We start from the raw sequence: 24927 nt of genomic DNA, 5'->3' as shown, positions 1-24927 counted from the left end.
CTCTGGAGACCAGAACACCTAGAAAACGCCAAATTCATCCAAAATTCTCCAAAACTGCATTATTCCATCTCGAAAGCCTAAATCTCCTGCAAAGCATAAAATACACCATAAAACGCACCAATTTCCAGAACATTATCTTAAAATACGCACATACAAACCCTTAAAAATAGAGCAATATAAGCATAAATCAACGGGTCATATTCAAAGTTGGCAAGTGAGGCTGTACAATCTACTGGAATCACTGGAACCAACCAATTAGTTAGTTCAGTGGGATCATGTTGCTTATCATCATCGTCATTATCACCATGACCTACCCCGGTTGCTTCGGTTGACTCGTGCCTTTGTATTTATCAAGGAAATTAATGTGGGTAGCCCACCTTCTTGATGCACACAACCTGCAAAGTCAATCCCAGTAAATCTGATGTGTTTGCCTTCGGACAAGTCATCGGCGGCGTCTGAATTCGTTTCTTCTTCACCTGTCCCATCTTCGTCCACGGGTAACTCTGATTGTTCTCCATGCGCGGCTTCACCTTGTTCTTCCCAAGGTGCCATGGTCAGTGAAGCAGTGTTTGGCTATTCTTCACCGCGTGGATAAGTTGGTGGTTGATCCCAAGAAGGTCACCCTTCATCATGCGGCGTATTTGTTGGTTGATCCCAGTTTGCCACGGACTGACACGCAGTGTGCTTCCAAGTTTGGCCACCCACGGGTTGATTCCAAGGTGCCGAGACATGTAATCTATTTGTTACTTTCCAATAAGTAGCATTTTGCCCTTCATCATTACCCAATCAATTCATACTGTCATACCTCTGAATTGATTCCAATCATTCGTCAACCTGATGTGAAGATTGCCCATCATCAAATGAAGGGACATAGACCTCTTCTACTAACTCTTCGACCACACGATCCACATTAACATCGTCGTCATCAATATACAGGACATGATTTGTTTGTGCAATAAATAACTTGCCCATATCCTCGTCATCATCAATTTGATGTTTTTTCAGCCTACCAAGCCAACTCTTTGATAGATAAAACATCTCACAGCTACATGATTGCCATTCTGCGGGCATTTGCTAGTTAATTAGGTATAGCAACGTAAGAAGATCGGCAGAAAGAACTGTAACCACTATTGTAGCCCCACCGACGTAGTTGCAGCCCTCGAATACACTCGCGTATCTCACAGTGACGTTTTTAGGGAAGTGATCCATCTACAAACAATTGACAAGATATTACTATTAATTACAAATACTCCAAATATCATAGGTTCAGAGTCAAATAAATACTAAAATACTCGAAAAATATCATGATTTAACTATGAAATTGTGAAAATAGTGAGCTTGTTGCCCGTGATTTTGAGGTTGCCGAAATTGTGAAAATAGAGAGCTTGTTGCCCGTGATTTTAAGGTTGCCGACAGGAGCAAGCTCAAGATCATGGGCGGCAAGCTCACTATTTTCACAATTTGAAATATTTAATCACCCGAACTAATATTAACAAATAAGTATTGAATACATAAAACATGCTTTTAATTGAATAATTCAAAATGCTAAATCTCGATTAAAATAATAACAATAATTAAATTAGTGATACTCCACTAATCATGAATTTATTTAATAAATTAAAATGCTCATTCCCGATTAACAAAACAATAATAATTGAATTAGCAATAGTCCACGTAGCATGAATTTATTTAAGAAAAATTAAGATGCTAAATCTCGATTAACAAACCAATAATAATTAAATTAGTAATAGAGAATCCAATAATAATTATTTAGTAATTAACAAAATAATAATAATTAAATTATATCTACATGAATTTGTAATGTAAAGCCTCTATTAAACCATGATTAAACGTAATAAAGACATAATTAGTGAAAATTGGAGGTTGCCGCCTATGAATTCTAGGTTGCCGCAAGGGCGGCAAGGTCGTATCACAGGCAGCAACCTCCAATTTTGACCAATTATGTCCTGAAATTGTTTATCCATAGAAATGAAACCCGTAGAACAGTAAAGTTGAGTCGAGTAGGTTCCTCTATTCGCAAGACGAGATACGTCCGGATAGTACTCTTGGAACGAATGAAAAAAAGTTTGTCATAGAAGGTAGGTAATTAATATTTATAGAAGAAAAAATGAAGGAAAAAAAAAAGGCAAAGTGACGTTGGAAAAGGAAAAAAAAATAATTAAAGGCTAAAATAGCCATAGAAAAAAAAATAAAAACAGCTTAAAGCTGTTGAAATTCGAATTTTCAAACATTTTTTATTTTTATTTTTTAACTATAAGCGCGTGTAATACACGCGCCGGATTTTTACACGCATGAGCCCGACTCATCTCATCAAGCCATAGCTTGAGTTAGGAAGAGCTGTCTCCGTCGACTCATAGCTTGGGATGACTTAAATCAGTTTTATAAATCGATCGATGCGAATGCTCTTAGTCATTGTATCGCTTGATCAATACACCAAAATTATCATTTAATAAACGATGTGGCGCTATGCATAGGGTTAGAAGAAAAATATATAGACTTAAGGGCTTATAATTCAGCCCACGCCATTCCAAACTTGGCCCATATCAAACTACTTAATAGTGATGGATTTAATAGGGGTGCAAAATCAAAGTGGGAAAGTTTAAACTAAATGAAACTGAAGATCTAGCCATTTCCAAGGGGGAGAATAATCATTTACAGCGAGATAATTAAACATATTTTTTCACCGTATGTAGTCTATATAGTCATTTTAGTGAGTAAAATTTTGAAGTAGCCAAAATGAAGCATAAAACACAATTTATGGCCACACATTGAAAAAACACAAATTTTGGCCATTTTTATTGATTTGGACGTTTTTACCCTTAATGAGGCGGACCGGGTAGGATCAGGCACGCGGGTCGCGTGCCGGGTCGGGTTAGGCACTTATGGCACTATTAGTGCCATAAGTTCATTTTGGTCACTTATGGCACTAATAGTGCCATAAGTGCCATTCGTGCAGCACAAATACAGAAACAACAACATCATTTAAACCCTAAATGGAACATCTAAACCCTAAGGGCTCGTTTGATATTGGGTTATACCCTGTATAAGTTAATTTATTCCTGATTTATATTGTGTTTGGTATTCTGTTAGACTTGTGCGGCTGGCCCAGGTTTAATCAAGGGCCCGGTCTTAATTTGTAAGATTAACCCCGTCTAATAATACCTCCTCCCACATCCGATAACTTTTACCCTTTGGATCTGGATTAACTTTTTCATACCCTTGTCACTAGTTTCAATGATAATTTTTTTGCCCTACCTTCTCACCGCTTCCATCTTTTCCCATTGTGTCTGAAGTTTTGGGGGCGAAAATTCGAAAGGCAATCGACGGATACCCATTGGAAATCTGGACCCAGCGGCTGTAACAGGAACGTCGGAGAATCAGCGTCGTCTTCCGAATTAGGTCAGGACTAGCTCTTCAATCATCGAACTTTTGTAGATCTGTTGTTTTCCGATTGTCGATATTATTTTTCGCCAAAATAATTGCGAGATTCGTCGATAGTAAAATGAAAAATTTGATGCAATAGGGTTCAGAAAATCAGCTTCACCCAATTCTCGAATTTGTGTATTTTAAAGTTGACAACTCATCTATTATAATTAAAAAACTGATCTTCGAAGAATTTATTGAAGATGAAAACACCTTGCATGCTTGTATCCGTCTGTGTTAGTTGTGTCATTTGATTTATTTCGAAGCACCATTTTTACAATCCTTTGAATTAATTCAGATTTCGTTTATTTGTGACCACAAAATGTAGGGAAACATAAAGAGGAAAGTCTTCACAAACCTGATAACCCCAGAGGTGAGTTTCGTAGGCCAAACTTTGTACAATGTACTTTAATCGATAAGGATTTGCTGATTATAGGCCAAGTTTCATTCAATTTTAGCTATTTCTTGCTATCATTTTATAATGGATATGTGACCATCTGATCTTAAGCTCCTTCGCAGTTTGGGATTTTTTGTTTTTGTTTTTGGTGTTTATACCCTGTGTTGCTGGTACTTGTTTTGGTAAAACAGGGTTTGAATTATGTTATTCCCTCTTTCATGCTATGTTTTGTTGATTATATGATAGCTTGTGCATCGTTGATCTAGGGTCTGTCATGTTGGCGAATCATGTGAATATGAATATAATTCAAAGGCTTTGATAAGGAGTTTTTTAAGCATTTTTTGGATTTTTCATTGGCTGCCTTGGCTGCGTTTGTAAATATCTGTTATGATTTATGACTTATGATTTATAAGGGGTCTGCGTTTATGATTTATAAGGGTCTGCGTTTGTAAATCGCTGCGTTTATGATTTATAGGCTCTGGTATGATTTATGATTTGTGCTTGACTGCCTTGGATGGCTGCCATGGTATGATGATTATTTATTGGGCTCATATGAATCTCTGTCAAAATTTGATTGATAATATGTGATACTATTTATTAATGCAATTATTTGAGCTTAATAATGGCCAACTATTTCTTTGCTACTAGGTTGTTTACATACCTGCTACTTCTGCCATTGAATTCACAAAATGCCTGGAAAGGAAGACATTCGTATGCGTGATATGCAATTTGTTTTGTTGCAAGAAATACTGCGAGTTCATGTGATACAAGTGGCATTGTTATTTGTCTATTATGAAGGAATATTAAATTGAATTAACGTTCCGCTTGCCCGATAATCGTTTCTTGGTTATTATTAATTTATCATACAACGATTAATCCTAACATGCTCCTATGAATTTAACAGCTGCACATAGGTGTTAGGAATTACTTACTTGTAAATCGGATGCACAGGTTGTTGATGATTGTGTCGAAAGACTCCAGTTCTGATCTTCTCGACTGTATCCCGCTCAGCTTTCACCGTTGGATGGACAACGAGCTGTGAAAGTCCCAACGCAGAAATCTCCCAACGTTTCCTGCGCCTCCTCTCAGCTCTCAAACCCTAATAATTATCAGTGTATTTTTTTTAGAGCTGACAGCTGTATTTTTATAATACAGAAAGGAGGGGGAGGCGCCAGTTATGGTGTATGGGGCGATTTCTAGCCCTACTTGGGCTAGGAGACATTGGGCCAGTCCAGGGACCAGATACAAGGAATAAAGATGGGCCTCAAATAAATTAATTTATCAATGGTCAGCCCAGACCATAATTAATTTATAAATATCAGTTCATTCCACTAGAGAACCGATATTGACTTACCCCTTTATTGCCGATGATGAGTCGGGGCTTGTATTTAGACTTATTAAATCCTCGTATTTAAAATATCCGACATCCATTAATTAATTAGAGCTCTGACAGCCTAAATTAATTAATCTCTTTGTAATCCTTAAGCAGTACCACTCAAACCTTATTATTGCGCCTGAACTTAATCAACCTGCAGGGTTTAGCACAATAAACATTATTGAGCTCCTTAAGGGGATGTCATTATCCTATACGGATACGAGTACCAATACAGATAATCAGATATCATATATCAACCGCTATCACCCAAGATACAGAGTACTCAAGTTACTATATAACTCTCGCTCATAGTAAGTCAAAGTGATAAACGAATCAACATATATATCTGACATCTTATTAATATTAAGATCTTATAAGTCACCGAGATCTTTAATTCTTCACTTAAGTCAGATAGAAGAATATATCTCACTGTGGTCCTATCAATACGTATGACGTACCAGTATAGATAAGTAGTCAAGACAAACTACTTCCATCTATACTGCAACCTAAACCAATAACTTGTCCTAGAGTTATTTCGGTTGTGATCATATTATATCTCTTAAGGTTAATCCAATTATATGGTCTTCTGTGATCTACAACACACCATATAATCTACTTATATAGAGATAAAGAACATACATATGCAATCATGAACCCAATCAGATAGGAGATTAAATAGTGAACACAGGAATCATTGTATACAAGCATAAAACGTTCTTGCTTTCAGTATACTTATCCAACATATTATCATAAGACTAGGCTAGGCAAAAGAAGGCGTGATTTTGGAGCCATAAAATATGAGATAATCCATAAATTGCCTGACCAAGAAAAATATTTAAGCCGTTTATTTGGTCTTAGTGATGTTGACTGCATATCCAACCTTCGAATGGACCGTAGTACTTTTGCTAGGCTTTGTGTTATTTTGCGAGAACGGGGGGGTTTGGTTAACGGGCGATTCGTTACTGTTGAGGAACAAGTAGCAATGTTTCTTTCAGTTTTAGCCCACCATAAAAAAAATAGAGTAGTTCAGTTCGATTTTTGGAGATCCGGTCAAACAATATCGCACTACGTACACGCCGTTTTAGGAGCTATTATACGGCTACATGATCTGGTCTTAGCTAAGCTAGAGGCTGTTCCCGCGGATAGCAATGATCCACGTTGGCGGTGGTTCAAGGTATTAATAACATGAATCAATATTATTTTTAGTAAACCAGTATTTAGTGTTCTTGGTGTTGTATACTAATTTGATGTGTGACTTGTGAATAGGGCTGTTTAGGGGCATTAGACGGCACGTACGTGAGTGTCATGGTTGGTAATGAGGATAAACCCCGATATAGAACACGGAAAGGGCAGATATCAATCAATGTGTTAGGTGTATGCGATCGGAATCTGAATTTCAGTTATGTTTTAGCCGGTTGGGAAGGTTCGGCTGCGGACTCTAGAATCTTACGAGATGCAATTAGTAGACCTCATGGCCTTAAGGTCCCAAAGGGTATATAATGATTTTCTAATAATTTCAATACTTAGACATGTTTATTTGTTAACATGATAATTAATTGAATTTTTTACTTCATTGTTATCTTGATAGGGAATTATTACTTGTGTGACAATGGTTACGCGAATAGTGAAGGTTTCCTAACGCCGTTCAAGGGTGTTAGGTACCATTTAAAAGAGTGGGGACCAAACAATGCACGCCCACAAAATAAAGAGGAGCTTTTTAACTTGAGACATAGTAAAGCGAGGAACGCCATAGAAAGAGCCTTTGGGATATTGAAGATGAGATGGGGTATACTAAGATCACCTTCTTTTTATCCAATTCGAGTGCAAAATCGACTTATAATGGCTGCCTTCTTGCTGCACAATTTCATTCGGATGGAAATGCCGGTAGATCCTATTGAACAACAACTAGATGCCATGCCCCAAGACAACGATGCAACATTAGATGGGACATCCGATGAATTCATAGATGAAGTTGATAGTTCCCCCCATTGGAACGCGGCGAGGAATGCCTTGGCCGAGGCAATGTGGTTACAATATGTGAACAACAATTAGGTTTCATACCTCTTTTTAATTATAATTACTATATGAACCATGTTTACCTTTACATTAGTTGAGTCTATCTTCCGGTACATGTTGTATCAACAAACAAGTTGTATTCATGGGGGTTTGAGCTTAAAATCCAAAATGGAATTGTGATCTTCTTATTTTCTATCCTTGTCTTGAGTTTAAATTTTTATGAATTGGTGATCATAAGATTGGCTGACTTTCCATTATGCTTTAAGGTATATTTTTTTGTTTTTTTTTTTTTGATGGGGTGAATTGTTGCCTTTGCTTCATTTTGAACTTATTATTTCCTACTTACTAATTTTTTTGTGGACCTGTGATCCTGTGATTTAGTGCCTCTATCTTGAGTTTTCATTTTTTTTGGATTTGTGATCATGTCACTGGTGTTGTGATCATTTTTCTTTAGTTCATTATGCTTTATTTTTTTGTTTGAATTTGTGATGAGGTGCATGGTTGCCTTTGTACAGATCATGATATTGGCTGATAAGCCTCTATGGAAGAGAGGGATTTCAACATATTAGTAAGTAGGAAATAATAAGTTGAAAATGCAGTAGAATAAGATGGTAAAGTTGAAATCACTTTGAACTTTTCTTTAGAGATGCAACATATTTTAAGCACTCAAAGCTAGTCTGGACTACTTTTCTTTTTAGAAATATCATTATTTTAAATTTCAAAGCATGTAACTGATCTTCAGCTTGATTTTAAATTTTATTTCAGTTTGTTTGCTCTAGGAAATGGTGATCATTTAACACCAAGAACTAGAATACACGCAAAACTCAATCCCAAATACTTATTTTGATTAAATTTGTCTCTACATGAATTTGGAGATATCTCACATGTTTTAGCAAAGAATTGTTTCTATTCCTGAGCTCCTTTAGATAATTGAATACTTTGCCTTCACTCGAGTCATATCACTGGATTTGTGATCATTTTTGCTTGAGTCCAGTTTGCTTTATTTTTTGTTTGAATTTGTGATGAGGTGAATGGTTGCCTTTGTATTGATTATGAGATTGGCTGCCTGGTTCTTGATACTAAATTTTGGTTGCTTTGTTATAATTTGATTGGTTGCTTTGATACTGCCTTTGTTTTCAGTTTTCAATTTTTTGATGATTGGCTGCCCTATCATTATTTGTAAATCTCAAGCTTTTATAAAACTATTACCCTTTGGTTTATATTGTGATGAGATTTTTTTGATCAAAAAAATAGGATGGACGCTGCAAGTTCCGAGGTGTCGACGCCAACTCCTCAGTGTAGTTGTGGCAAGGGAAACATGAATCTGAAGTGTGCCGGCTATGGCTCAAGGAACCCCGGTCGTTTCTACTACAAATGTCCAACGGGCGAGGACCATTGGAAGGGATTCTATTGGTACGACGAGTACCATCAGCTAGGGACACACGAAGTGCTTCGGACGCCCTGTTCTTCTCGAAGCCAAGGATTCAGCCAAGGTGCTTTGTCTCCACCTGTTTCACCCAATGGTGTCAGCGGTTTAGAGTTGCCGGGAACGTGCTTGGGGTTTGCCGGGCAGCGTGGAATATTTGAGTTCTTGAGGGCTGCACTTTGCTTCACTATCTTTGTTCTAATTCTAGGTATTTTGATTGGAAAACTTATGTGAGGAACGTATGTTGGTATCTCGTAGTGCGTCTTGTATTAGGCGTTATTTTATTTTGGATTAGATTTACAGTTAATTATTCGTGAAGGTTTGTAATTTAGATTCTACATTGTGACATCAATATTTGCTTTTTTGAAATTGGGAATATGCTTTGTCATTCCATGCAATTGAAAGGTGAATGTTGACTCACAAAATTATGAGTTCCCAATGCAAACAATAAAAAGGGTGTCTGTTGCAGGTAGTCAAATTTTCGATTCCCTTGAAATGTATAATACCGAGGTTGGTAGTGTATTTAAACTTATTAAATGTTGCAGGTGGTCAATCCACGTATTTTCGATACATTCAGCAGTCATAATCTCGATTTCCAGTTAATTTAATTGGATTCAAACACAATTGGTTGGGTGAATCATGCAAGGTCAACATGGAAAAAACTCCAACTATCTATCATTAATTTAACCCACAAACTAGTAACACAAATCATCTATAAATAGTGGGGTGAATCAAAGTGTTTCTCACAGTTTTTTGTCTTGATAATTCGAATAGAGCTTGTTCCAACTCTCATTCACTTCTCCCCCAACATGACGTCCCCACCGGTAGGCTCACAAGCACTTTACCTCTATCCTTGCAAGTGGGATAAAAGCAAGGATAAATTACTCCTCGTCTCTTTAATTGAAAAAATTGAAGAATGTCGGCCAACCCCACCCCACCTATCGCCCCACGCTCTTATTGATGCGATGTTGAAGCTAAACTCTCAATTAAGTGCGGACGTCTCGTTGAATGAGGTTGAGGGACGGGTTGCCTTTCTACACGATCGGTATGTATGCTTCAAATGGTTATGTAACGTCAAGGAGACGCACTATGATCAAGCTAACAATTTCGTTCACGTTGTGGAAGAAGTGTGGCAACGCTTGTTTAAGGTATATTTGTTGTATATTTCATGGACTTAAATAACTGACATGTTTCTTATGGTGTTACTTTGTTTGATGGATATTATTTGTAAGGAAAATCCCTTGGCGCGAGCTTATTACTATGTTGGTGAGCCGGAGTTCTTTCTTTTATGCAATTTGTTTGGGATTAATGACGTGAAGAATGAGCTTTCCCATACACTCATCGTCATCGACGACTCGACAACCGTCAACAACCAAGCTCACACAAGCGATGACGAGGTCACTTCACCGATACCCAAACCAGTCGCTAGAAAGCTAATCGTGGATGATGCATGTTCTAGTGTTGCGCCGTCCGTTCCAAATCCATTTAATAGCAAAGTGGTTCGTCCATGGAAGGCAATTAAAAATAAATTTAGACGGCCAAGCAATCCTCCTGCAAAGAGGAACGACGGTGGAAGTTCTTGCGGCTCCTCTTCTCCATTCAAGTAGCTCATGCTCGCGCTATTATATTTCGCATTGGTTGTTCCTTCTCGTATTGCAAGTTTCAATTTCCTTGTTTCATTTCTTTGTTTAGTCGCTATGTTTGTTTCCTTTTACCCATTACCAATTGCCTTCAACAGTTATCCAAATTATTTAGCTGCATTTTATTTTATCCAATTCGAGAAGGATAGTTTTTTTGTTTGATCCACGATGCGAAATTTCACCTTTCATTTAATTTTTTTTTTGGTTTAGTTCGTGCTCTTTATGCCATTTATTTGTAGTGCTTTTTTGCTTTGTTAGTTCTTGGTACTAGTTAATATAAGATTTTTTATAGTTATTAAACCTATTAATAAAAAAAATTAAATTATTCTTCCTTAGTTCTAATTCTTAGATTTTCGAATAATTACTTTAACAAAAACTTGTTTAGATTTTTGGCTTGCTCAAGCATTTATTTCCTTTGATATAATTTTTTGATATATGGTATTAGTATTTTTGAGTTATCGAGTTGAGGTGGCGAGAATGACTAGATAATATGTACTTTCATATTTAATTCAATTTGATTATTATTCGTTTTTTTTTTAAATTGATAAGTTGGATACATGAAATATCATAACAAATTAATTGGATACATTTGAGCTTACTGAAGCAATATCTATTGTTAAACATTTGACGCAGTAAAACAACTCATAAGAACAAACCTCAAGCATTCAAAACCCAAAAATAACTTAAAACAATGTCAACCAATTCCAATGCAAAACATAATATTCGACAAAAACCGATGGAAAGCAAGAAACAATGTCAAGCATTCAATACCCGAAAGATGGCCAAGTAATATGCTTATACCTCAAGCATTCAAAACCCAAAAGATGGCCATTCTAATATGATTATACCTCAAGACAAACAAACGAAATGCCTCCATCGTTACCTAACGCAGTTGAATCAGTTATGCTTCGAAGCAAGAAGGAACAACACATAGTCTTCCTTCGCATCTTCGGGGAGACTTGAAAAGACGTCGAGGAGCTCCACTTCCTTAGCAAGCATGTTGCATATCTCGAACTTCTCGGTTTGTGATAGCCCGGGTATACCACTCAACTTGGCAAACACTTCTTTGTGCGCCTTTGATACATCAAAATCATACCCCATTCGACTTGATATAGTCTCGAGTCTCGATTCCGTACCCCGGCCAACCTCATGTAATGCCTCGAAGAACTTGTCATCAAAACCTATACTACGGCGTCGTTTCTTGCTTGATGTTGGGGCATCCTTTTCAATGGGTATGCTCTCTTCCCGATTGCGGGTTTGGCTTACATTGTCACATGAAATGTCATTCTCAAATACGTCCTCAAGCGAGACGTGGTAGTCGCCACCATCATTAAGTTGGCTGAGGTCTATCTTCCGGTACATATGATGTGCCGCCTCCATTAGGTCCTCAGCCTCATCGCCGGTTGCCCTATCTTTGCCGAAGATAAGCTTCCAATCCTCGAGGTAAGGCCAACTTTTGTAACGAAAATTACCCACGCTCTTATCGGCCTGGCAAACAATGGAGAAGTAGTCACAAGACAAGCACGAGCGAATGAAACAATCGAGATAAATGTAGTGGGGTTAACCGTACTTACAGCCACAAAGTTTTCCCACTACTCGTCGTCACAGTCAATCATATGCTTCCCGTTAACATTGAAGCCAACTCCGCTCACTTTGAGAATGTTCCAAAGTGAATAGTACGTCTTCTTCCACGTTGTCACTTTGGAGTTGATATGTGGCATTCCTCTCAAGTCAGTGGTCGGGAACACCTTCCTCATAGACTCTTCGAGCTTATTCAGATAGCCGCCGCGAAATCCGTTGTCGGATTTCCAGCCTTGTGCAACGAGTTCCTTCAACGATGCAATCAAAACCTGCTCTTCGTCAGTGGACCAAGAACTGCGCTTTTGATCCGTCTTGTTACTCTTGCCAGAACGTGTAGTGCCGTCGGTGGCTACAACACCAAAAACAATATTAGTTTTGTTGCAGTACTGAGTACTCGCAGCTTGCATATTTGAACTTACTCATGAACTGCATTTCATCATAGAATACTAATATGAAACTCCCAAAAACAGATGATTCAATTTTGATATGAAAAGGCTAAAAGCATATATCACCTATTGACGGAAACGAAATGCTGAAAATTAGTACGTAGCTGTACCAAAAATTCTCTATTTTTCAATGTACGTAGCTTCACTAATTTAGTAGATGTTCATTGAAAACGCATAGAACAGATCTGAACATTTTTGTGTCCCAAAACCAATGGCCACGTCTAAATGAATGCAGAAAATTAGTTTATCTCGTCCCCAATCCAACGGAAATGTCAAGATTTTTCGAAGCCATTATCGTATCTGAGCAAATTCAACGAAGCGTGGGATAAGATGGAAATCCTGTTATTGATTGACTCATTTTTTCGCAAGAGAAGATGACCTTGAAACGGCTTCAATGGAGGCTGTCGAATCTGCTTCTTCTCGGCTGCAACTGGTGCGACTGTTCCTATTCTTGGTTGGGTGGTGAAAGGGCCAAAAATGAAGCATTTGGTTTGATAATGGGCAGTTGGGCTATTATGTGGAAGGATACGCATGAGATTTTAAAAAATAGATGAGGATATTTTTGGTATCTTATTTGTTTATCCAACATATTCTAATGGATACCAAACACATTTCAGGATTAATTAGATATGATATCAAACACCCATTCAATATTAGTAATCTATCCTAATCCACGCTAATTATCTGAATAATTTTTATCCTGACTAATCCAAAACTGAAAACCAAACGAGCCATAAATGGATAATCTAAACCCTAAATGGAACATCTAAACCTCAAATGGATAATCTAAACCCTAAATGGAATATCTAAACCCTAGGGGGAAGTGTGCAGTACTTATGGCACTTATGGCACTAATAGTGCCATAAGTGCCATACGTGCAGCACACAGATCAGATCAGATCTGCCATGGCTAAAATCGAAGGAGGCGGAGATCAGATCTGCCGATGGAGGAGGCGGCGCAACGATCAGATCAGATCCACCGCTGCCGCCTCATCAGACCAGATCTGCCGCCGTCGCCTCATCCTCTACTCCGACGAATTCTGCCCAGGCGGCGCGCTGGAGAGAGAGAGGGAGGATCTCATCCACCACCGCCGCGAGAGCTCCGACAAATTCTCCAAGCTCGGCGCCGCTGCCGTGCAGCCGCTGGAGAGAGAGAGAGGGAGATGAGAAAGAGAGAGGAGCCACTGGAGCAGAGAGAGAGAGATGAGAAAGAAAGAGGAGCCGCTAGAGAGAGAGGGGGAGATGAGAAAGAGAGAGGAGAGAGAGAAGGGTAGAATAGTCATGACATACAAAAAATAGCCAAAATTTATATTTTTTTAAATGGTGGACAAAATTTGATGTTGTATGTTGAATAAGGCCATTCGGCCCTATTATTTCTAGTCATTTTGCACAAGTAAGTTTAATTTTGTTGGATCCTATTTGGTTGCTACTGCTACGGCCCTCTATCTATACCTTGTCTTTGGTTAATGCCGGTTTTATATTGCCAATATTTTATAGCGCAGCGTACTTATTCATTCATTGCCTACTCGTGGTCCTTTTGCATTTATTTTATTAACTATTTTTCGTGCAAATGGTCCCTATTTTCATTGTGCACATTAAAAATATGTACGCCGAGACTTGATTTTTTTAGTTCATTTTACTATTTTTGAAACAAATCCACAACATTTTACTAATTCGCAAAACCACGTTCTCCGACTCAAATTGAAATTTAGTATATCATATTTGATATCTCGCTTTGTGTCCTATTTTTAATATTTTTTCTTCATTTTCAATATTATATGCTTTAGTTTATTATTAACTAGAGTTTATTCCATTTAATTAGGATATATAATTATTTTTTTATTATTTAATTTCAATTCTTAGATAATAATAAGTTAATGAATTAAAAATTATGGTATATAATTTTTAAAATTTTATTTTTATTATAATAAGAATGGGACATAATGACACACATAAAGTTGTGGGACAATGAATCTCATTCCTCCGTAACCCACACAAGAACTTGACAGCTCTGGTGCATCCAAACTTAAACTTTTTATTCATGTGGTCTAACTAATCATAGTTTAATAAATTTATAAGAAGAGTTTTAAAATTAAAATTATAAATAAGTAATTGTTATAATACGAATATACAACTATAACATAATTTAAATCACATCACAATATTACAAGAATACAAGTTAAGAACGACAACCTCAAAATACTTTTCTTCTAGTATTATTTAAGATTTGAACAAGAATATGTTCATTAACTAATGAAAATGAAACATCCACAATATGATAAGAAAATATATTTCTGTATAAAAGGTTGCTTTTACCTGAGTAATAATAAGGGAAAATTGCACCTAAATACACAAACTTTGCCAAAAATCCATATTTGACGCGAAGTTGGGATTTTACATTTTAATACACCAACTTTCGTTGTTGTCCAAATTTGACACGACTTAATTCTTAAAAATTCAAAAAACAACCCTTTTTTGTAAATAATTAGACAAAGATCCACTTATGTTATAATTTGAGACATTTAAACCAAAACAAGATATTTCCTTATGATGTTTTCTTTTAAACCATTTTAGGTGCGGATCAAAGATTAAAAGAAAACATCATAAGGAAATATCTAAATGTCTCAAATAATAACATAAGTGGGTCTTTGTATAATTATTTACAAAAAGGGGTTATTTTTTGAATTTTTAAGAATTAAGTCGTGTCAAATTTGGACAACAACGAAAGTTGGTGTATTAAAATGTAAAATCCTAACTTCGCGTTAAATATGGATTTTTGGCAAAGTTTGTGTATTTTCACGCAATTTTTCCTAATAATAACAAGTGAAACATAATTTACGATCTTTTAAATTAGCGTATTTGGCATGTCATCTCAATTACTTATAGATATAATTTTATTATTGTACGTATTAGATCATTTTACTATAAAATTTAACACAAACAATGACAAAAAAATAAAAAATCAAAATCTCTCTATTATATATAGAACAATCCATAATTTCTTTCTTCTAATTAATTACTAAATTTCGAAATATATACTCCTTTTTTATATACTACAAATTAATCCTAGCACTGTCCCAAGTCCGCGACTGCCTCCAAAATCAACGAAAAATTTAAAAAGTATTTGTCATGGAAATATAGTTCTGAATCTTGATATGTCTAAAACTCACACCATTGAAAATTAGTAACAATAACTTTTGTGTAGATAGTGTTTCCATATTTGTGTGAATAGTAGTCCCGTCTATGTGCAATTATTTTTCTATTTTTTGTGGTGTATAGGTTACCGTCTGTGCGCAAGTTACTTATTTGATTATATTTAGACGCTTCTTGTAATTCTAATTCAAAAAAGAAAATTTATTTGTGTGGGTAATGTTCCTACCTTTATGTGGGTAATGATTCCACCTGCGTGCGATTATTTTCCTACTTTTATGTGGTGTAGAGGTCCCGCTGTCGTGCGGATTACTTATTTAATTATATTTAGATAGCTTGTAATTCTAATTAAAAAAAAAAAAAAACTCTTCAAACCAAACAAACATGAATAAAAACAAATAGCAGAAACAAGAAAAAGTAAGGTCAGTCACAAATTGCAATATGAGGGCTAAAAGTATTCCTAACAATTCTAGGTAAATAATATGCCAGTACATAATTAGCATTTCTACGTGACTACTAAAATCACTAGCTTTCATTTAATAAAAATTTAGGGTTCATATTATTATGAAATGTCGCATCTTTCTTCCTTTGCCTTGATTTGATCATGAACTTCCAAAGCCCCACCCACGCACCCACACACACAATTTTTTTTTTTTTTGAGGGTCACAGACACAATTTTATATATACATAATACAATGCAAGTACGTTTTATAACTATGAAGTGAATGATGTTGTGTCAGGAAAATGGGCTTTTGGCAGCATTGTAGATTTGTCCATTTCAATTATTGAAATCTTCACACTTGACACCACGTTATCCGGAGATGCATATCTTTCACATTTACAAAATTTTACATTTTATTAGAGTTGAAAATCTGAATAAATAATGTTATTGTAAGTTAAGGCGGAAACATTAGACGGCTATACTATGCTAGAATTCAATTTCACATGCTAATTAAGGAATTGCAAAATAGTCGCTACCTTTTCTACCCAACATAACAAATTCTCCCTCTCCTACCAATATTTCCGGGTCACTTGAATTGACAAATTTGACCTTCAAAAAGACTCCTCCGAATATTCTGACTAAATCCATTCCTGTTTTATTTCTTTTTTTAGACTAAATCCATTTCTTCAAACTACAAAACGTAAAGGAAAATAGTTAATTAAAATTTCTGAGTTATAATCAGACTTCCAATTTAGATCATCGAGACACTTAAGTCGATCAATAACATTTTCGAATTTATTTATGTATAAAGAAACAGTGAGAAGATAAATTATCTAGGAATCAACGCTAACTCCAAAGGGATAGATTAGTCATAATATTGATAAAATTTTGGAATTGAATTAATGCCTTCACCGTCACACTTCAATTGACACATTTGCCTCTTTTATTTGTCCCACTTCAATTGACACTTTCTAAAAATAGTATGTGGTCAATATCTTCTCTACACACATTAAACAAATGGTTTTCATCCACTTTACACATCCAACCATCTATTCTTAATCTTCGTACCCAAAATAAAAGTGTCAATTGAAGTGGGACGGAGGAATAATAATTTGGTGAATTAGATGAGTAGGTGTATATTTGTAAAACCGTAAACGAACAAAAGACCAAATCTTCGTAGAGAATTTAATATTATTAATAAATAATAATAATAATAATAATAATAATAATAATAATAATAAAAGAAAAAGAATGCATCCGCGATGTTGTTTCCACATTTGTCATTTTGGTTTGTCTGCGATATCGTTTACACTATCATTTATAGAAGTAGAGTCCATAAACTTTCACTCACAACAATAATTAGACTCAAATTCCACGCACTATAATATTCACTACAATTTATTACTTATTCATCACTTTTCTTAAAATTTGCACCGTACATAATGTGAAAACGATATGGCGAAATGAGAGAGTATTTGTTTTTCTTTTCATGCAAGAAAAAAAAGTAAAGAGCAGCACCAGAATCCGTAAACCCCAAAAAACGCATAACACACAGTAAAAACAAACAGAAAAAAGGGCACCATTTAAGAGCAGCTTACACATACGCGTGCTTCACAAGCCATTTTCTCTCAGATCTTAGTTTTTCCACACACACACACACATTGAATTTCCTCCTTATCACGTCACTCTCAGATCTGGAAATCACCTCCCTACTACTACTACTATTACTGCGTGTGCCTCCACACACACACATTGCGGAAGAACAATCGCCTCCGAGAGTTTAAACTATTTTACGTATTTGCGCCGATCGCAGATCTGTTAGACATCTCGCAATGAGCTAAATTACTATCTGGACGCGTTTACGTATTGATAAAATACGTAATTCTACGTATATAAACTGCGAATATTGTGATTGTTAAATATATATCGACATAAAGGATTGTGGCTTTTGGCGTGTATAGTGCAGTGTAATATCTGTTTGGTATGGCAATGCAATCAGGGGCTATGGTGGTGACCTGAGAAAATCCCTGTGCAGTGGTACAACCACCAGCAACAGCCGCCGCATCATCAGGTGGATGAGAGGGAGGGGTTTTTTATGTGGCTGAGAGGTGAATTTGCAGCCGCGAACGCGATAATTGACGCGCTGTGCCACCATTTGAGGGCGGTGGGCGACCCTGGGGAGTATGACGGTGTGATTGGGTCCGTTCAGCAGAGGAGGTGTAATTGGAATCCCATTTTGCATATGCAGCAGTACTTCTCGGTGGCTGATGTTGTATATGCGCTGCAGCAGGTCGGTTGGAGGCGGCAGCAGAAAGTGGTGGGTTTCGAGGGGGGTGCCAGGATGGGGGGAGGAGGAGGGAAGGAGTTTAGGAGAGGAGGCAGGGGACAAAGAGGAGGACTTGAGGTGCAGAATTTTGGTGGAGAGATGAACGGAAAGGATCTCAACAATGGCTACTTTAAAAGCAATCTCAAAATGATTGAGAAATTGGACGAAGGAGACAAGGCAAAGGTGGAGAAGAAAGAGGAGGAAGGTAAGAAGATGTTTTTTTTTATTGAATTTGAATGTTCTATTTCTGTGTGTACAAATTCCTTTAAATGTGGATTCCTTTCGTTGGGAAGCCAAGGAATGTGATTTATTTGTGATTTACTTATTATTTTGGTTTAATTAGAAGGTTATTAATTTTGAACCTAATCGGCAATCGGAATTTATTGGATCTGATCAGTTATTAATGATCCATTTTTCGTCTGGTGAAATATGAAATTGCATTTGGCCTCTTGTTCGTTTATGAGACTAATGGCAATGACACCTTCTTTTATGGATAAAGACATTGAGTATGCAGCTAACCCAATATTCAAGAAGGAAGTCACGGGGATCAATTGCAAATTTTTGTTGATTAATATTATATGGAAACTATATGTGCTGGAAAGTACTTCCACGGTTTATTGGCTAGTTTTTTCCTTTTTCATATCGTGGCTTTTCATGCTTATGTTCATGAATGCATTGTTAAAGATAGAGTTTTTTCTGCAAGTTCATGGATATTTTTCCGTCTCACCAATCCTATCGTCTGGCAAACCACTGGGGCTCTACATATCGCATACATGCTTATACTGAAATTCCCTATTTCTATTAAGGCGCTTTATCAATACAGTGTCCCTGCTGAAACAAGCTCACAAATATGCTTTAACATGGCATTTGTGCCACACTTCCTGAATTGTCTTGATTAGTTTCCTAAAGATTCAGAAGAATTCATTAACTTTAATGTTTCCAATTGAATTCTCTCTTCACAGTCAAGTTTCTTCTTGGAAGTTAATGGATAGATATATCACACATATGTTTAGTTCGTTCTTGGTCTTCAGTTTGTATTCCTCATAATCAGGCATGTTACTCCATCTTCCATATAAAAAACATTTATCCATTATGGTAAAGATGAAACAGAAAGAAAGAAAAATTATTCCTCTGATGGGTAACCTTTTTTGATTTATGAAGTGACAGAATTTGATGAAAAATCTGAAGAAAATGGTACAGCAACGAGAGAGAAAAGCACACAAGGAGCTGTTTCTCATGCAGATGTTGAGGCAGAGGATAAAGGTACAATATGATATCCAACTCCAGAGATGTTTCCATATCATTTTCGCTATACTTTTACCTCTCCAGTAGCTTTATGATTTTTGTGACTAAAGGAGAATTGCTTGTAGGATTAGTTTCTAGTAGGCAAAGTGTAGCTGTTTAGAGTGTCTAAAATGTACATATTTACAAGTGCGATTTTGGATAGGTTAAATTTTTGGTAGCTGGTCTGAGTACCTCTTACTTATGAATGTTTGAAATGCTGTTTAGGTTTAATCAAAGATTCGTGCATGAATATGTTAGCAAGCAAATAAAAATAAGATTCAGCATTTGTAGACAGCTTTTTTCCTTGAGTTTATAAACTGCTGGTGCTTGAACTATAATCTCATTCCTGTTACTTCCCCATTATCAGGGTCTTGCAGTGTGGAAGGATCTGGATTAGTAGAGAAATCGAACCTTGAAGTTTCTCCAAAATCTTTTGTTGCTACTGAGATATGTGATGGAAAATCAGTAATCTCCTTCTCATCTTGTTATCATACATTTGTTTTCTAGAACTTATTTGAGCTCAGTTATCAGACATGATTTGGCTCGATAATTTGCATTTTAGGTTAATATAACTGAAGGATTGAAGCTGTATGAAGATTTATTTGATGATTCAGAAATTTTAAAGCTTAATAATTTGGTCAATGATTTGAGAGCTGCCTGGGAAGAGAGGACAGTTACAAGGTAAGTTTAGTGGTAGCTATTTGTGGCACAACCTACAGAACTAAACATGTTTCTGTTTGTTTTTCCTTATTTTGTTGCTTTTGTCATTTAAAATGTTATCGAATTCGAGTATTTTAATTTAGAAGGGCTCTTTCATTTTTTGAGTTGGGTAATAGAAATAGGTGAAGGTGCTCGTACAGCAATTTGTGAGGGTTAAGTATTTGGTTGCTCATACTTTCCTTCACCAGGAATTGCAATTATCATTAGGTGCAACTGGTTTTGTTTAACTGTGTCTTCTTTTTCATGTCTGCTATGGTGATGGAGTTTTGTTTAAGTGATGTTAGACTATATTCTCTGCAACAACTATTGCATGTCTTTCTGCTTTTTTCCTAGTTTAGCGGAGTTTGAAGTAAGATTGGCAAAAAGAAAATATATAGTGAAGCTAGGCTACTCCCTTTATGATATGTTGATTAAGTTGACAGTCCAGTAAATCTACATGGCTACATGCAATTCATTTAGGAGAGAAACACTTATGTTTCGTCCAGTAATTTGTGGAAGAATTTTTAGCTAATATTTCTTTGAAAAGAGATCTGAGAATCAAAGTAGCATTTGGTTTCTCAACTGGACTTGTTCTTGTTGGGAAATATTATGGTGTCAGAATGCACTGATCATTATAGATCTAATCTAATATTAAGGTCATTATAACAATCCCAATTCCCAACATTCATTTACAATAAGAATACAACATGACCTAATGATGATTAGTTATAGCGGACCTCCTATTGTTCTGGGAGTGGGGGAAAGGTGGATTTTTTTTGGAAAGACTACCAAAGAAGCCTTATAAAATTGAAGAACAATGAATAAATTGGTATTATTTTTAATCTGAATGACTGGTGAAAAGCTAGGGATGCACATTTGATTTAACTGGACTGACGTTGTAAATTATTTGCGAATAAAATCTCCAAAAAATTGAAATTGATATTGAACTGAATTCTATTTTAAATAAAGTATAAAGCTAATTGAACTTAGTGGTTATTTCATTCTTGAGATATAGTTTGTATGTCATAACTTTCTAGTAGATAAAAGGAAATATGGCAATACTACTTATTAAAATTTGTGTATATACTTGTGAATAGTTACAATTTGATGTTTGGATTGATGAACTGAATTTAAAAGCAGAATCTGAACTGTAATCCAACAGTAATAAATAAATTGGTTAGAAGTTGTGTCTGTGCGTTCCTACTTAGAAATAAATAAATAAAAATAGGCAGCCTAGTTTAGATGACTTTTGGAATGACTGAAGATGTCAAACAATATCATGATTACAGTAATAAAACGAAATAATGGCTGAAATATATGATCTCTGATTATTCACTTTTCTGTTCAAGCTGATTGATTTACAACTCCACTTGGAACAAACCAATCATACAATTGTGTGATATTGTACATTAATAACTACATCTAGATTATGGGACAACAAAATGCAGCTCATGGTAAGATGCGTCCACTCTAACCATTAGGTCGGGGTTTCGAGTCATCAAGGGGGAAATGGGGAACCATTATTGATTCTCTTTTAATGATAATAAAAAATCATAAATAATAATATAATATATATAAAAAATAAAAAATAACAAAATAAACTACATCTAGATTCTGAATTTTGCCTTGGGTGTTATGCGGTGGGAACTGATATCCATGTCTGTACTCTCATGAAAAGTGAAGTCTACACGAAACGATCATGCCTGTGGCCGCTGTACATCATGTAGCCTAACTAGAAACATATAATGTCTTTAAGATTTTGGAAGGTGGCTGTGAAGGTAATATTCCAGTTTGTAAACAAATAACACGGTAGTTGGATGTGCTCCTCAGCAGATATGTTAACATAATTGCTTTAAATTCCTGTAAATTGTAAGCCGGCAAGTCTGAGACTCTGAAATATCAGATGTGTGCTTGGAAGAATCATGCATTCTGTATTTTTCGTTATAATCACCAGCAAGAATGATCCTAATTAAGATGCAAATTTTATCTAGTAGGATCTGGGTACCTAGAGATGTAGGAATTAGCATGGTGACATGAACATGTTCCTTTGTTCTGAATTAGGCTTTTTGTTTGTCTTCCATTGCGCAGCTTTTTATGGGGATTTCTTTTGCTCTCTAGTCATCCCATCCACCTACTTAGTTTGATTTTGGTGATACCTTGACTCCAGTTAAAAGCTAACTGAAAAGAGGAACTGTCTGTCAAGCCAATGCACTTTCATCCTTGTCTGTTATTACTTCTACACTTGTAGAAGAACTGCAATTGACAGAAGTTTTAGATTAGTTCCACTGAAAAGTGGAATTGTCCATCAAGCTATGCACTTTCATCAGTGTCCTAAACCAGTCTTCTCTAGTCCTGAATTGTGATGCATTGATCTTTCATTATGTTGTACGATATTGAAAGCTTTGGAAAAATAATGAAATACTCTATTGAATCTAATCAACTATTTTAACCTGTAAATGCATTGAATGATGCTCAATGTCGAGTAAACATATGCCCATCCAGTCATTTTTGGCACCAATTATTCTTGTAAAACAATTTCTTTTTCTTTGTTCCACTGATACAGGTCAAACTTTTGTCGCTTTAAAGAGACCCATGAAGGGACATGGAAGAGAGATGATTCAATTGGGTGTCCCCATTGCAGATGCACCTCCTGAAGATGAAGTTGTTGCAGGAACTTCTAGAGGTATGTTCTAGAACAAGCATGCAGATTAAGCTAATCTTTTTGTTCTTTCTGGGAGTGGCTGTGTTTGTTTCTGTCCCCCCACCCCCCCGACATGTTTATTATTAAACATGTTCAATAGGGTTATGGTAATTTTGCAGATCCAAAAATTGAGCCCATCCCGGTGGCGCTGCAAGATGTTATTGAACGCTTACTTACTAAAAATGTTGTTAGCACCAAACCGGACTCAGCCATCATTGATATCTTTAATGAGGTCCCATATGACAGTAGTGCATTCTATGTATTAATTATTCGTATTAAAGGATATAGATCTAATTTGCTTCTTCACACTTATAGGGTGATCACTCACAGCCCCATATCTGGCCACAATGGTTTGGAAGGCCTGTGTGTGTAATATCCTTGACTGTGTGTGAGATGTCTTTTGGTAAGGTAATGGCAGTGGATAGTCCAGGCAACTATCGTGGTGCTCTCAAACTCTCTCTTTCACCAGGGTACTTGCAGATCTCTTTCCTTTTTGCAAATAAATTTCTCCACTTCACTGTTATTTCATAAAGGTAAATTCATGCATATACGTTTTTCTAATCACCTGACATTGACAATATTAAAGGACAGCATGTTCTGTTTCTTTATGGCTAACATTAATACTATGTCCGCTATCTAGGAACTGTTTCGTACTCAGTTTGTAGTTACAATCAAAATTTGCCATTTATTGCTTTGATATTTTTTTCTCCTATTGCTGTTCTTGTGTAATTCTTTTCTTGCTATTTACAGATCAACTATCATAATGCAAGGGAGATCTGCAGATATTGCCAGGCATGCAATACCTTCCTTGCAGAAACAGCGAATGCTTCTTACATTGGTGAAGTCGCAATCTAAGAAAACCATTGGCGGTGATGTTCACCGTGTTCTACCTCCTTCAGCCACTTGGGCTCCACCTCCTAGCAGGTCACCAAGTCATATTCGGCCAGGGGCTGCAAAACATTTTGGCCCTGTACCATCCACTGGCGGCGTATTACCCGCTCCTACTGCTCGTCAGCAGCTACCCCCACCAAATGGAATCCAAGTCCAACCAATGTTTGTATCTGCCACTGTAGCACCAGGCATAGCATATCCGGCACCAGTTGCTCTCCCTCCTACATCTGCTGGATGGCCTGCAGCTCCTCCACGGCATCCTCAGCCTCAGCCTCGCCTGCCAGTCCCTGGCACAGGAGTTTTCCTTCCATCACAGGGTTCTGGTAATTCGTCAAATCAGCCTGCATCAACTGAACATAATAGCATAGAGATGTCAAATGGTCCTCGGTCCTCCCTAAAAGTGGACGATGAAGCCACACACACAGAGCAAGAGTGCAATGGGAGTAGCGACAAATTGAATGAAGGAGCAGGGATTTTGAAGGAAGAAGAGCAGGAAAAGTCAGGTGGAGCCGTTTAGTTAGAAAGAGATAGCAAAGAGAAGGTTGGAGGCTTAATTGTTTGGGTGGGCTGCAATTGGCAATGAGTTGAATGCAAATGTAAAGAGCGGAAGATACTACGATATTTTTGGTGATGAGACTTTCTAGTGGTGGATGGAGGGAGAGAGATGAGTAGCCTTTTTCATTTTTGAGCTCCCTTCATTGCCTCCTACTTTTTGTTGCCTTATATATATGTATGCTTGGACGTTAGATGGAACTTTTCTCCAGCATTTAATTAATTAAGCCTCTACTTTTTGACTTATGTCTCATTACATTCTATCTATTTCTTCTGCACATAAATGGTTGCTTTTGCTTTTTCCTCACTCAAGTAATGTTGGGTATACTCTTTTTTCACTTCATTTATGGGAGGTTTTTCCCTCGCTCAAAATTTCACCATTTATCAATATAAAGCATCCTTCCCCGCCAGACCATATTTTTGACATTTTGCCCTCACTATGTCACTAAACTATTTTTATAATTAAAGAACATTAAAATGCTGTTTTAGAATAAAAACAATAGGAAAAAAAACAGTCCCTTTGCTTGAAGGGTTAATCACTTAATTGTCAGAAAAAGG

At 36.5% G+C, this 24927-nt stretch overlaps 2 protein-coding genes across 2 annotated transcripts; both read left to right on the top strand.

Annotated features, from left to right (window-relative positions):
• The first annotated feature begins 5964 nt into the window (after positions 1 to 5964).
• On the top strand, positions 5965 to 7421 carry LOC130996168 (uncharacterized). The gene is made up of 3 exons (XM_057921677.1): positions 5965 to 6390; positions 6483 to 6708; positions 6805 to 7421. Exons 1-3 carry the CDS (start codon positions 6103 to 6105, stop codon positions 7266 to 7268), a joined length of 978 nt encoding a protein of 325 aa, XP_057777660.1. The 5' UTR covers positions 5965 to 6102; the 3' UTR covers positions 7269 to 7421.
• Positions 7422 to 17492: 10071 nt separating this feature from the next.
• Positions 17493 to 24615, top strand: LOC130996167 (RNA demethylase ALKBH10B). Its single transcript, XM_057921676.1, is given in 9 exon segments — positions 17493 to 18447; positions 19404 to 19505; positions 19894 to 19991; positions 20089 to 20184; positions 20186 to 20207; positions 22789 to 22908; positions 23046 to 23158; positions 23242 to 23396; positions 23677 to 24615. Coding segments are annotated over 9 exon segments (1800 nt in total). The 5' UTR covers positions 17493 to 18011; the 3' UTR covers positions 24335 to 24615.
• Positions 24616 to 24927: the final 312 nt, after the last annotated feature.

The sequence above is a fragment of the Salvia miltiorrhiza genome, chromosome 7, assembly GCF_028751815.1.
Source record: "Salvia miltiorrhiza cultivar Shanhuang (shh) chromosome 7, IMPLAD_Smil_shh, whole genome shotgun sequence".
Lineage (NCBI taxonomy): Eukaryota > Viridiplantae > Streptophyta > Magnoliopsida > Lamiales > Lamiaceae > Salvia > Salvia miltiorrhiza.
The sequence above is the reverse complement of the archived record's forward strand: the minus strand, read 5'-3'. Positions and strand labels throughout refer to the sequence as shown.